This window comes from Peromyscus leucopus, chromosome 19, assembly GCF_004664715.2.
Source record: "Peromyscus leucopus breed LL Stock chromosome 19, UCI_PerLeu_2.1, whole genome shotgun sequence".
Lineage (NCBI taxonomy): Eukaryota > Metazoa > Chordata > Mammalia > Rodentia > Cricetidae > Peromyscus > Peromyscus leucopus.
Window position 1 is genome coordinate 78,421,561 of NC_051079.1, and position 12,982 is coordinate 78,434,542.

Below are 12,982 nucleotides of genomic sequence, written 5' to 3' on the forward strand. Positions count from 1 at the left end.
TCATTTTCTCTGTATTACAGACTCTATGGATGTTGAAGACTGTAGTTCATCTTCTCAGAAATCAAGTTTGTCATCACAGAATATATTAAATTCTTTGCCTGTTCCTGAAAAGTACAGGAAGCGAAGGATGCCTGGTGGGAGATTCCAGGTGCCTTCAGACCGGGAGTGTCTGAGCTGCCTAGAGAGGGCTGATGTGCCCTCTGGCCTCAAGGAGAGTCTGAGCAGACAGGATGGCATGGAGAGCCACAGTCAGGTGGCCTTGTCTCATCCTGAGTCTTTGGAGGCTGAAGAGCAGACATCTCATGGCACAAGTGACCCCAGAGTGGTGAGCAGCTGGAGCAGAGGGGTCAGCCGCTAGAGACATGCCTGTGGTGATATGTTGTGTATCAAATAAAGCTTGCCTGAGGATCAGAGGACAGAGCCAGCCACTAGATTAAACATAGAGGCCAGGCAGTGGTGGCACACACCTTTAATCCTAGCACTCAGGAGACAGAGATCCATCTGGATCTCTGTGAGTTCAAAGCCATCCTGGACTACATGAGATTGGTCCAGTGTAGGAGAGAAACAGAGCCAGGCAGTGGTGGCACAAGCCTTTAATCCCAGCACTTGATATCTCATGCCTTTGCTACCAGTATTTGGGAAGCACACACACCAGTAACCCCAGCACTAGGAAGGTTGATACAGGAAGTGATATGGCTAGGCAGAGAAAGGCATGTAAGGCAGAGGAGACAGGAACTGGAGGCCCCCTTTCGGCTGAGGACTCAGGGTTCATTCAGTAAGAAGTTTCGCGGAGTTGGCGAGGTGAGAAGTGGCTGTGGCTTGTTTCCTCTGGTCTTTCATCATTGACCCCAGTGTCTGGCTCTAGGTTTTACTAAGACCATGCGAGCACGTGCCTCATTCCCAGTCAGTGTGGATAGCAGCACAGTTGTCTTGCTTGCCAGGTCTTATATTTCATTGCTAGTTGTGACCCCACAGTGAAAGTTGCTTTGAAACAATTTCTGGTGCTTGGTCACATGCATGCCTGTACTAGTGCTCTGGTTCTGAGAGGCAAGTACAGCCACACAGTAGAGGTGATTTTCCCATATTTACATTTGTCTCAAAAGTTGGAATCAGGGTTTATGGCAAGTGAATCATCAGTAACTCTGTTATGAAGGGAGAATCCTGGAAATATATTTTATGGTTTCCGAAGGATACATTCCTGCTGAGGGAATTAAGAATTCTCACACCCTCAAGGACACAGAGGCTTCCTAGAGGGGCTTCAAGGTGGTTGAGTCTTTGATTGGTCCTAAGCTGGACTGAGGCAAAAATAAGGGAAGCATATACCAGGCTTTTACTTTGGGGCCACCACTCAGCTCCCAGATCATGACACAGAAACTAATTAGTTATAAATGCTCAGCCTAGCTTAGGCTCATTATGGCTAGCTCTTTTAACTTAAATTAACCTGTTCCTCTTTATCTATCTTTTGTCTTGGGTCTTTTTCTTTCCTTCTCTGTCTGACTTTCACTGCTTCTGGTGTCTGGCTGGCTTCTCGCCCTGGGTGTGTCCCTCATTCTCTCTTCTCTCCTTTCCGAGCCTAGATTTCCCCTCCTATTTATTCTCTCTTCCTGCCAGCCCCATCTCTCCTTTCTCTGCTAAGCTATTGGCTGTCCAGCTCTTTATTAGACCAGTCAGGTGCCTTAGGCAGGCAAGGTGAAATAAATGCAACACATCTTTACATAATTAAACACATATCCTTACATCATTAAACAAATACAGCAAAAAGGCCAGGCAGTGGTGGCACACTCCTTTAATCCCAGCACTTGGGAGGCAGAGGCAGGTGAATCTCTGTGAGTTCAAGGCCAGCCTGGTCTACAGAGCTAGCTCCAGGACAGCTAGGGCTGTTAAACAGAGAAACCCTGTCTCAAAAAAAAAAAAAAAGACAAAAAACAAATGCAGCATAAACAAGTGTAACACACCTTTACATGGTTAAAATAATATTCTGCAGCATAAACAAATGTAACACATCTTTGCCCAGTTAAAATAATATTCCACAACAGAGGATGGCTATTTATAGCCATAGTTAAGGTCACTTCTGGGATTTCTGGGCCATGTTAAAGACAGTAGTTAGTTGACTACAGTGTTAGTTGGGGGCTGTTTTCATATGTGATGTGACCATGTTGATTTGCAGCCTCTGTTTCTCGGGTTTTGGATTGGGGAAAAGAAGGGAAATGGGGGAGGGGAGTGCTATGCTGCCACAGCTTCATGAGGAGCTAGCTTCACAAATGGGTGTCTCCAAAGAAGGTGTCTCTTGTTCTCAGCCCAAGATTGTGACCCTGGACATGGGTTTCTTCCATTATGGAGACAAGCATTTTATATTCCGGCATGTTGTGTTAGAGACTTAGCTTTTGCAGTGAGCTGCCACTGTAAAGCCAGTCTTAGGCTTGTGTCTTCATTGTAGCTGTCTCCTAAACTTGGCGTGGCGGCAGTGCCTGAGCAGAGGCCTGCTCTGGAAGTGGCACTCCTGGAGGCACTCCTCGACCTAATAGACAGGTGCTCAAGCGGCAGTGGATCCCTGCATGGCAATGAGGCATTCCTTGGTGAGTCCTGGCAGCATCTATTGGTAGATGCTGCTCAACTGCTAGGTTTGGGGCTCTCAGTGTTCACACAACCTGGGGTTCCAGAGAAATGGATAATTATTCCCATGCCAGATAACAGACGTCCTCTGGTGAGTATTGTATGTTTGTTACGTGTCCTACCTACTGTCACTGCCCTTCTTGGTGGCTGGAGGGCTTTGTTTCTATGGGCTACCACCTGCCATGCTACAAATGCTGTGCCCATCGTTGGTCTCTAATTACTCTGTCATTTTATGGGCACTTGGAAGGCTGGGAAACTATCTGCTGTCTTCTGATTTTCTAGGTATGTCTGGTTGAGTACAGGACCCTGGACTCACAAAGCTTCAGATATGTGATAGGAACCCAACAAGATTGTTTTCCCTAGTGAGTCTCAAATATTATTAATGGACCAGCCTTGGGTCTATTTGCTTCTGCAGACTGGAGATTCAGGATGAGAAAGTGCTAGGGTTCCTCATGCAGTATTGTGCTCTGAGCCTAGGCAATGGCTGCTTTCTCCAGAAGCCTGGGCTACATGTAAGTGTCCTTTGGGAGCCAGGCCCATCAGCACTGAGCTGCCTAAGCTATTTCCTACCATGGCTCCTGTCTTAATCAGGGTTAGTATGGCTGTGATGAAACATCATGGCCAAAGCAACTCAGAGAGGAAACGGTTTATTTGGCTTATTCTTCCACATCACAGTTAGTTCATCATCAAAGGAAGTCAGGACAGGAACTCAAACAGAGTAGGAACCTGGAGGTAGGAGCTGATGCAGAGACCATGGAGGGATACTGCTTATTGCCCTGCTCCTCATGGCTTACTCAGTCTGCTTTCTTACAGAATCAGGACCACCATCCCAGAGATGTCCATCCCCCCACCCCCATCATGGGCTGAGCCCTCCCCCATTAATCATTAATTAAGAAAACACCCTACAGACTTGCCTGCAGCCCCATCCTATAGGGCATTTTCCTAATTGAGGTTCTCTCAGATGATTTTAGCTTGTGTCAGGTTGACTTAAAGTAGCCAACAGTTCCTGACCACTACCCTCAGGGGTTGAGGCTGTGACCCTTTTAGTTATTCCTGGATCAGAAACCTGGGAACTGCAGTACTGGATCCTGGTGACTGTACATCTATTCTTTAATCAGGGCCAGTGTCTTGTTGCAGCAGAAGTGGTCTGTGGTAGCTGTGATGGTCGTGATGCTGTTGCCACCTTGGAGTTTTCAGGCCAGGCTACCACATACTCACCACATCTTCCTGATGTGGCTACCTGGCATATGCAGCCTTCTCTCGAGGGTTGCCTTTTTGTAAATTAAAAGCCATGTCCATTATTCTCATAGAGAAACAAGCAAGGTGGATTCAAGGTACCAGTGTCTATTTTTTCCTGTGCTCTGCTTTCAAGTCACATAGCTATGTAGTGAGCATTTTTGTTTTTTATGTTCCATCCTTTAGCTGTGATATGGTAACTGTACTTCCTTTTGACTTCCAGCTCAGGCCAGGCATGTTTTGTCATCTCTTCAAGACTTCACAGCAGCTCGGGACAGTTCGGCACTTGAAAAGGAAGAAATTAGTTACCTCTCTCTTGAAAATAAGTCTCTGCAAAGCCGCCTCGCTGAGCAGCAGCAGCAGTACACTGCTGCGGTGAACAAGGTGACGGCGGAACTCAACAGTTCAAGGAAGGAGCTGGTGAGCGATGCTCTGTGTTGTTTGCATTTGTTCACGGGATGAGGGAAAGACAGATCTGGCCCACAGACCAAGGGCAGTGCTGACTGTTCTGCTCCACAGCCACTCCTGGGCTCCCTCTTGCTGCTCCAGACCAAGCAGTTTCCCCCTATTAGCAGTTATTGGATCCAGGGATCCACTTGACTGTTTTACACCCAGGTCCCAGAAAACAGTGAATCTGTGATGGTGTTGCTGCTGATTGCCAAAATTCTACCTGGTGCTCTCTTCTTAGAGAGTCTGAATGGAAGAGATGGGGGAAGAAGAAATGAACCAGACTCATTCTGTCCCTGACATAGGCTTCTCAGTCCCATGTGGTTCCAATTATCTGGGTCATCTGTGGTCTTTTCTCTGTTGTGCACCAACCAGGCAACATTAGAAGGTTGTGTCTGAGTCTCGGGGACTCTGTAACACCAGATGGTACCCAGAAAGAACCATACAAACTTGGACCTGGCCTCTAAGTTGATCCTTATGGGGTGTATTGTGTTTAAAGTATTGGGGTGTCCTCACTTCTTTTAAGTTTGTGTTGATGGTTGAAGGGTTGGACCACAGAGCCAGTGCATCCACCAGAGCAAGTACTAATCTTCTACTTAGCTCTGTGGCATTGTAGTACATAACCTCAAAATGATCCATGGACCAACATGGCTGTGGCCAGCTTCTGCAATAGACTGAGATTAACTAAGCACAAGTCAGTTGCCAAAACTCAAGACTCTCATTTGAAAGCCCAACAGGTCAGGATCTACTTCAGGCTTGCTCACAGAAGGTCTTGATGACATGTGAGCCTCTGTGTGGGCTGCAGGAGTCTTCATGATACCAAGAAGGGGATATGAGTCTGTCCCCTCTCTGCCAGTGGATTGGTCCACCCCTGGCAAAAGTCAGCACCTAGGAACCATGTACACTCTGGGTTAGTGGATCCCTGCAGCAGCTGCCTGGCTTGTCTCTTGCATTAGTCACCTGTTTTGTAAAATAGATGAATATACAGCAGTATTTCTGGGGGAAATTTAAAGTTGCCTGACAAATAATATCTTCATTTTGGGAAGATCTACACAAGAGATGACACTTGGAATCTCATTTTAGAGAAAACCAAAGAACAGTGAACTGACACAGATGGTCTCTGGTATTGAAAGCACTGTGGATCTCCTGCATGTGCACAGAGCTCTTGCATCTGGAGAGGGCCAGAGCCCAGTGTGCCTGGACTGCAGTGCTATGCAGAGTATTGTCTATGTGGGATTGTTGGCTCCATGGGACACAGTATAGTCTTCCAAGAAAACAATCAGTAGTACCTGTTAAGGCAGACACCGTGAGTATGAGTCACCCTGCTGGATGTGGAACAGCAGCACCCAGAAAGACAAAGTCCAGAAGTCAGCATTGCCCTGCTGCAGTATGGAAGTAACACACAGAAGTGTCTGTGCTGAAGGGTAGCCTTAAGTGCCAAGACAGGAATAGGTTAAAGTTCCCTGTCTTTTTGAGTGAGCTGAGCCTTGCTTCTGGTTATCAAGCCTTGGAGAAGAAGGGGTAGCCTAGCACATGGATCAGGAGTTCATATGGTAAAAACCACCTCCTTGGACAGCTGGGAAAGTGCATATAAAGGACCAACAAGAGCCACTATCCAGAGTGACTGAACAAGTCCTCGTGAGCTTCACAGGGTAGAGACATTAATCTGCATGGAGCTTCCTGTGACACCTAGAATTATGTCTTGAGGCAGAGGCTCTGCCCATAACCTGGTATCCTAAATAGTTTCCAAGGCAGATGTACCTGCCCAGTCTGGATGTGTTCAGTCCCCTGCTGCCTTTGCCCCCATCACATGATTGAGAGGTCGGAGCCAGCACAACCCAGCACTGAGAGCTAGTGCCAGAAGGAAGAGCCTATGTGGGGACCTCATTGCAGGAGGTGCTTTGAAAGGAAGACTTAAAGCTGCGGCTGAGTTTTATTAGGGTATTGTGTTGAATAATAAGAGTTCTTTATTTTCTTTTTTTTAAGTTAGAGGAATTTTTGGTTTTTGTTTTGTTTGGGGGATGTCATTCCTCAGCTTAAAGTGCTGGTTCTCACTCCTCTTTTCCTGGTGGGAGGCATGGGGTCCTGTCTAGAGCCTAGACCTTTATGAGTATGTCCACTGGTACTTGAGCTGCAGGTGGGTGAGTACAGATCTGTGGGAGCCCTGACTTTGCAGGCAGCTTGCATGGCTCCTGTGGAGAAGCCTGGTGACTTTCGACACCTTTGCAACAGCTGTCATTACTGGCTCTGGTGGTGGTCCTGGTCTCTGTCGTATGTTTCAGTCTTAACACCCCAGCTTGTGTTCAGCATTTTCCCTGCCTGTGAAGATGCTCAATACCAACTTGTGATAGGGGATAACTGATGGGATCCCCCACGTTTGTAGACCAAGAAGCCAGATCATAATGGAGTTCCCATAGGAAGGATACCAGTAATACTGGTATAGTATAGAAGCCCTGGTGGATCTCTGTGACAATGGAATCCTCATGGAGGGAGAGGACCCACAGCTATCAGTCATTGCTTTTCTAGTATCGCACCTGAATTCCTCTGATATATATCCCCACCTGCCCTCTCCCCTTTCCTCATGTCCTTCCCCTTCCAGTGGGGAGTTAGAGTAGCCTGCTGGTGGGAGAATATGCTTGAGTGTGATTTTTGCTTTATGTTGTGATTCAGAATTATACTATGGAAAGGGAAACTTGAGTCTATGGTGAGTATCCAAAATTTTATTCCATTTGTTAAATATATTGACTGATCTTGACTTGTCTACATTTGTTTTCTATGCTTCTAGGACACATTGAGGCAACATTTAGACAAATCTTTGGAAGAGAATAGTAACTTAAAATCTCTTCTATTCAGCATGAAAAAAGAAGTAAAAAATTCAGACACATCAGCTGCATTAACTTTGCAGATCACTGGTAAGTGTACAGTTTATTTGGTAACACTACTTGGTAAAATTTGAATGCTCATGCATGCATAGGGTAGACATTGTTCTAAATCACTTTATGCCAGGAGTTGGAATCAGTAAATACTGTCTGAGTGGGTCTAGAGACCCAGTCCAGTTGTTAATGGCTGCCTATAGCAGCCAATCTGGGGCCGTGTGTGGAGGTAACTTCTTTGGCTCTTTCCATCACCATCTAGATCTTGACTCTTCTGCTTCCTGAGAAAGCAGGTGTCTTGATGGCTGTTTATGATCACTGTTTCTTTCAGGTCCAGATAATTTTTATTTCTTTCTGCACTTTTTGGGGTGTTTTGTTTTTCCATTTCAAAAAGAGTCGAGCCATCTGTGTTTCAGAAGGGCAGACTGTTGAGCACACATTGCTCTTGTTTCAAGGGAAGCTTTAAAGAGCCAGGAGGTGTAGATGTAACCAACTGTCTTATTAAATAAGAAACACAGAACCAATGTAAAAGAGAAAGCCAAGAGGTCAGAGCTCAGAGCTAAAACCTTACCCTTCCTCCTGCGGTGGTCCTACCTCTCCGAAAAAGACCTACTTCCTGTGTGTTTGTCTTGATAAAGTCTTTCTGTTCTGCCTTCTCATTGGTTGTAAACCCAAACACGTGACTGCCTCGTCACTGCCTGTAAGTACAGCCCTCCAGGTTTTAAAGGCGTATGTCTCCAATGCTGCTGTATCCCTGAACACACAGAGACTTACCTAGCTCTGCCTAGCAAGTGCTGGGATTAAAGGCGTGCGCCACCACTGCCATGCTCTTTCTATGGCTCTAATAGCTCTGACCCCCGGACAACTTTATTTATTAACATACAATTAAAATCACATTTCAGTACAAATAAAATACCACCATAAGGAGGTAACTGCCTCCTGCCTGATCCTTTGTACCTCAGCCTTTGCAACACAAAGTGCTACAGCTGAGGAGTGCCACCCAGTCTGATTCTTGAACCAAGTGTCTCCTCGGATTTCTTGCTGCTTGCTATTAATAGGATGTTTTGTTGAATAATGAGTTCTTTATTTTCTTTTTTTTAAGTTAGAGGGGATTTTTGGTTTTTGTTTTGTTTGGGGGATGTCATTCCTCAGGTGCCATCCCATTTTACTTATTTCTTTTCTTTTTGAGATTATAATATATCATTTTTCCATTCCCCTCCCTCCCTCTAGACCCTTTCATATACCACTTTCTTTCAAATTCATAGCCTCCTTTTTCATTAATTGTTGTTATATGCATATATGCGTATGCATGTATATGTGTATGTGTATATATTCCTAAATACAACCTGCTCAGTCTATATAATGTTACTTGTATGTATGTTTTCAGGACTGACCATTTGGTATTAAGTAAAATGTTAATGTACTCTTCCCTAGGAAAGACTATTTTTCTCTCGCTCCCAGAATTCCTTAGTTGGCTATAGTTCTTTGTGTAGGGTTGAAGCTTCATGGTCTTTCCCTGTCCCCTTAGGCATGTCTGTTGTTCAGCTCATGTTTAAGCAGTCGTGGTGACAGGATTTTATGGGTGTAGCTTCTGACATTACCAGGAGACACAGTCTTAAGCCAGCCCCATGATCCTCTGGCTCTTACAGTCTTCCCCATCCCCACCCCTCTTCCACAATGTTTCCTGAAACTTAAGTGTGGTGAATTGTTTGTAGATGTGGACTGAGCTCCACAATTTTGCATTTTGATTGATTGTTGTTTTCTATAATCTGTTGCAAAGAGACATTTCCTTGATGAGGGGTGAGGACTATATTTATCTGTGGATATAAGGACAAATATAATTTAAAGTGTAGTTAGGGATTATGCTGATTTGGTAAATTGATGGTTGTAGGTTTTCCTCCAAGATTCATGACATCACTAGCCCTAGGTAGTTGGCTAGGTTTCCAGTACCAGGCATGGTTTCCCTCTTGTTGAGTGGGTCTTAGGTCCATAATGAAAGCTGTTGGTTATTGCCAAGGTATGCATGGCACTCTGCATCCTTAGGGTTAATCCTGCCATGCTGGTTGTTTCTATGAGACATTACTTGTATTGTCTTGGCTCTATTCCTTCTAGTCTTGCCCTCACTTCTTATGTGATACTCTCTATTGCTAATCTAGCATGAGTTTTCTGACATTCTCTAATTCTGGTTCAGGTTGCTCTTTATTTCTTGTGTCATTTTATGTTTGTCTTTACTCATTTTGAAATGGTGGGTGGGGAGTGGGGGTGGACCTGCTTTGTGGACCTGGCTCTCAGGAGCTATGATTCCTCACACTCCTGCTGTGGCTGCAGGACTTTTCTGTCATTCATTTTATATGACACTTGTCCTTCAAGGAGTAAGCTATGGCACCTTTTCTGAATATATGGATTAGAAATACAGCAGCCTCCTTTTGGGAATTTCTTGGTCCTCCCCTCCCTTCTCTCTGTTGTCATGATTTGCTCTGCCTTTTCCAATAGCAGCTGTTTTTCCCAATGAGGACCCTGTTCTAAAAGGGACTGGGATGGCCAACTCCTTAGACTAAGTGGAACACCTGGTCTCCCCGTCACTAGCAATGTGAAACCTTCACTTAATCTACCATAGTCCTGTCACTGGCCCAGGAAAATGGGTCTTTTGGGTCTCTTCCACATTGTATCTGTCAGATGCCCCACTAATGACAAATACCCCATAGACGTAGACATCTTGCACTTCCATACCTCTGGGGCTTGGCCTAGTCCCTTGGATTAGGGACTTGACACTCCTCTGGGGTTCAGGTTTTCATCTAGCTTTCTTGAAGTTTGGATAATGTGGGGCTCTTGGGAGGCCCTGAGACCACTGCTGTCTTCCCTAGAACACCTTCCACCTCTGCTCTTGTCACAGACATCCCAGATGTTTGTACACTGCTAATTGCTGAGAAGTGTATGCCAGTGTCATTGCCAGCCTCTGCCACACTGTCCTTTCTGGCTTTCCTGATGTTACTGATGCTGTATAGTTTCACAGCCTTGTGTCTTCATACGGCTTTATCTGTGTCCTTTGTTCAGATGTGGGGAGCCAATAAATGAGGTATCTCCCCCTTGAGATAGAAACTCAGAAATAAGTAAGAGTCACATAGATTGAAAGAGAATACCCACAGATGTAATCAGTGGGTACATCAGCTATGTGGCCACCACAGACTTCATAATGCTTCTCCCTAAGCCATAGGCTCCCTCATGGGTGCAGGTTGATTCCTGAAGGAGACTCTGCAGGCAGATCCAGTGGAGGAGTCTTCTGCTGGTGCCAGGTCTGTATCTGTCATCACCTTCTGTGTGACTCCTCAGGCTTACCAGCTTTAGGGTATCAGGTATGGGTAGCAGGGGTATTAGTTCCCATAGAGGGAGACAGTTGTTGCCTTGATACTCTTCACCCCCATCTTTGTGTCTCTGATACTCTTTCTGGCTTTAATTTAAACCAGAATGGTCAAAATGTGTGAATGAACATCATTACACAGTACTACTTCCTCTCTTCCTCCGTCAGGACTTCAGGCAAGTATGAAACAGCTCTCAGGGGAAGTTGTGGAGCTGAAGCAGCACTTGGAGCACTATGACAAGATCCAGGAGCTCACACAGATGCTACAAGAGAGTCACAGGTCCATGTCTGAGTGGGCTACAGGGGTGGGGTGGGGGCTGAGGTACGGGGTGTGGGGCACCGAGAAACAGCTGGCAGTATCTCTCAGGAGTTGGTGTTCAGGACCTACATGCATTGCCATGTTAACTTTGCACATCAATGAGTATTTCCTTCTTGGTAAAAATTGAGATGATGGTGACTGCAAGGAGTGCACTCTGAGGTATAGCCTGGAAAGTCTGCAGCCTGAGGTGTACATGAACCAGGAGGTATGGACTAGGAAATCTGAGGGCTAAGTACATGTGTGGCATGTACTTTCCCTTTCACTGCAGTCCATGGCTGTTCACTTAGAAAAATGGAAATTATATTTCTACTTCTTCTGTGTGGGTAGTCAAAGGGGGACTAGGAACGTCGGGTTGGGCAAGGCAGACCCTCGCTTTATTGAAGTAGTTTCTTCTGGGAAGGAGGCAACAGGTCATCAGAGCAGCCCTGTTCCTGGAGCCTCCGGTGGGGAGGGCTGGCCTGTAGTCATTGTTTCCTACCAGGTGACCACATACCTTTATGTGGAGCCAAGCTAAGCCAAGCTCTCCCTCCACAGGCCTGAGTTACCGTGGTTGGAGGGAAAGGCTTTGGCAGAGAAGACTGAGCTGAGACTCAGGAGGGAGGAATGGAAGGAAGGAATCTGAGCTGCTCATTTAGGGGCAAAAGCAATAGCAGGCAGAACAGTATACTCTTGGGATCCAACGGGCCATCTGTGGTACATCCAGTGACATTGGTGGTTGAGCTCTCAGCATCCGGGCCCAGATACGGGCAGAACAAGGTGCAGAACTCTGAAGACAGTGGGATCAGGCTTTGGTCCACTCATGTGCGTGCTGATGTTATTCAGCAGCCATTTCTGTGATTTAAGCAAACAGGGCCAGCACCTGCTTAGTAGATTATTCAATGGGATGACTGTTCAAAAGTGGCAGAGGTTAGTATTGCCTTGCTTTATCTAAACTTGTGATGCTGCTCACTATGGACACCCTTGGGGAACTGAGCAGTGTTGAGAAATTGTGAAAAATGTACTAGCATTCTGAATCCAGCTCTGCACTGTACTGTTGCCGCAGCACAATTAACCATGTATGACTAAGAATTAGAAACATTGTAGAATTGGGTCTTTCTAGAGCAGAATATGGTTTTATTAACCATAAAGTTTATCATTGTCTTGTCGGGACATCACCATTCACTCCTTCAGCTTGTTCCCAAGCTCAGCTCCCAGTGACCGGAAGTGCCTTTAGGAGGCTTGCTTAAGCCAAGGGGTCGGGTTGCACCCCATCATGGTATGGAAAAGTCACAGACAGGGACGGTAGTCAGTAAGAGGGGAGATAACGGTGCGTGAACGAGTGGTGGCCTTGGCACTGTGCGTTCAGGAAAACCCAGCCAAAACAAGGGCTGGAGATGCCTTCGTGCTGGTGGGTTTTGAGCTAGGCTGGGACAGTGGGGACACAGCAACAGGCTGGGTACTGGCAGGGACTCAGTAGTTATTCTCCTTTTATCCTCCAGTTCCCTAGTCAGCACCAATGAACATCTCCTGCAGGAGTTGAGCCGTACGCGGGCACAACATAGAGCTGAGGTAGAGCAGATGCACTGGAGCTTCCAGGAGTTTAAGAAGACTGCTGCCCTCTTCCCACACCATAGCTCTCCACTTGGTGGCCGCCAATCCTGCTAGTTCCTACTGGGCTGTGCTCTCCTCCATCAGTTACAGCTCCAGAGCTGTGCCTGGGCAGGTATCTATCTGAATACCCTGGTGAGACTGTAATTACCTTAGAATCCTCAAAATGTGTTCACGGTCTGAAGTTCAGCTTGCTTATATGTCCTAAACTGATCTTTGACCCTGGGGCTTTGCCGAATTTGAAATGCTTGTTTGTCATTACACATCCTGTCGTAAAGTACCTGTAGTATTTTTTTTCCTCCCAATTCGTGTAAGTTTTGTATAATTAAAATGTTTTCATGTGACAAACAGTCTTTATTTAAAGAACTAATATATTGTTATGTCTAAAAAGTAAACCTTTTGCCGGGCGGTGGTGGCGCACACCTTTAATCCCAGCACTCGGGAGGCAGAGGCAGGCGGATCTCTGTGAGTTTGAGGCCAGCCTGAGCTACCAAGTGAGTTCCAGGAAAGGCACAAAGCCACACAGAGAAACCCTGCCTCAAAACCCCC

General features: G+C 46.0%; 1 protein-coding gene across 1 annotated transcript in view; it reads left to right on the forward strand.

The window, feature by feature from the left end:
* Cep72 (centrosomal protein 72) overlaps positions 1-12,777 on the forward strand; it is a 51,119-nt gene extending 38,342 nt beyond the window's left edge. Inside the window, exons 7-12 of the mRNA XM_028873645.2 lie at positions 21-325; positions 2,438-2,576; positions 4,073-4,269; positions 7,082-7,208; positions 10,696-10,807; positions 12,325-12,777. Coding sequence (XP_028729478.1) covers positions 21-325; positions 2,438-2,576; positions 4,073-4,269; positions 7,082-7,208; positions 10,696-10,807; positions 12,325-12,490 — 1,046 coding nt within the window. The 3' untranslated portion in view covers positions 12,491-12,777. The remainder of the gene's footprint in view (positions 1-20; positions 326-2,437; positions 2,577-4,072; positions 4,270-7,081; positions 7,209-10,695; positions 10,808-12,324) is intronic.
* Positions 12,778-12,982: the final 205 nt, after the last annotated feature.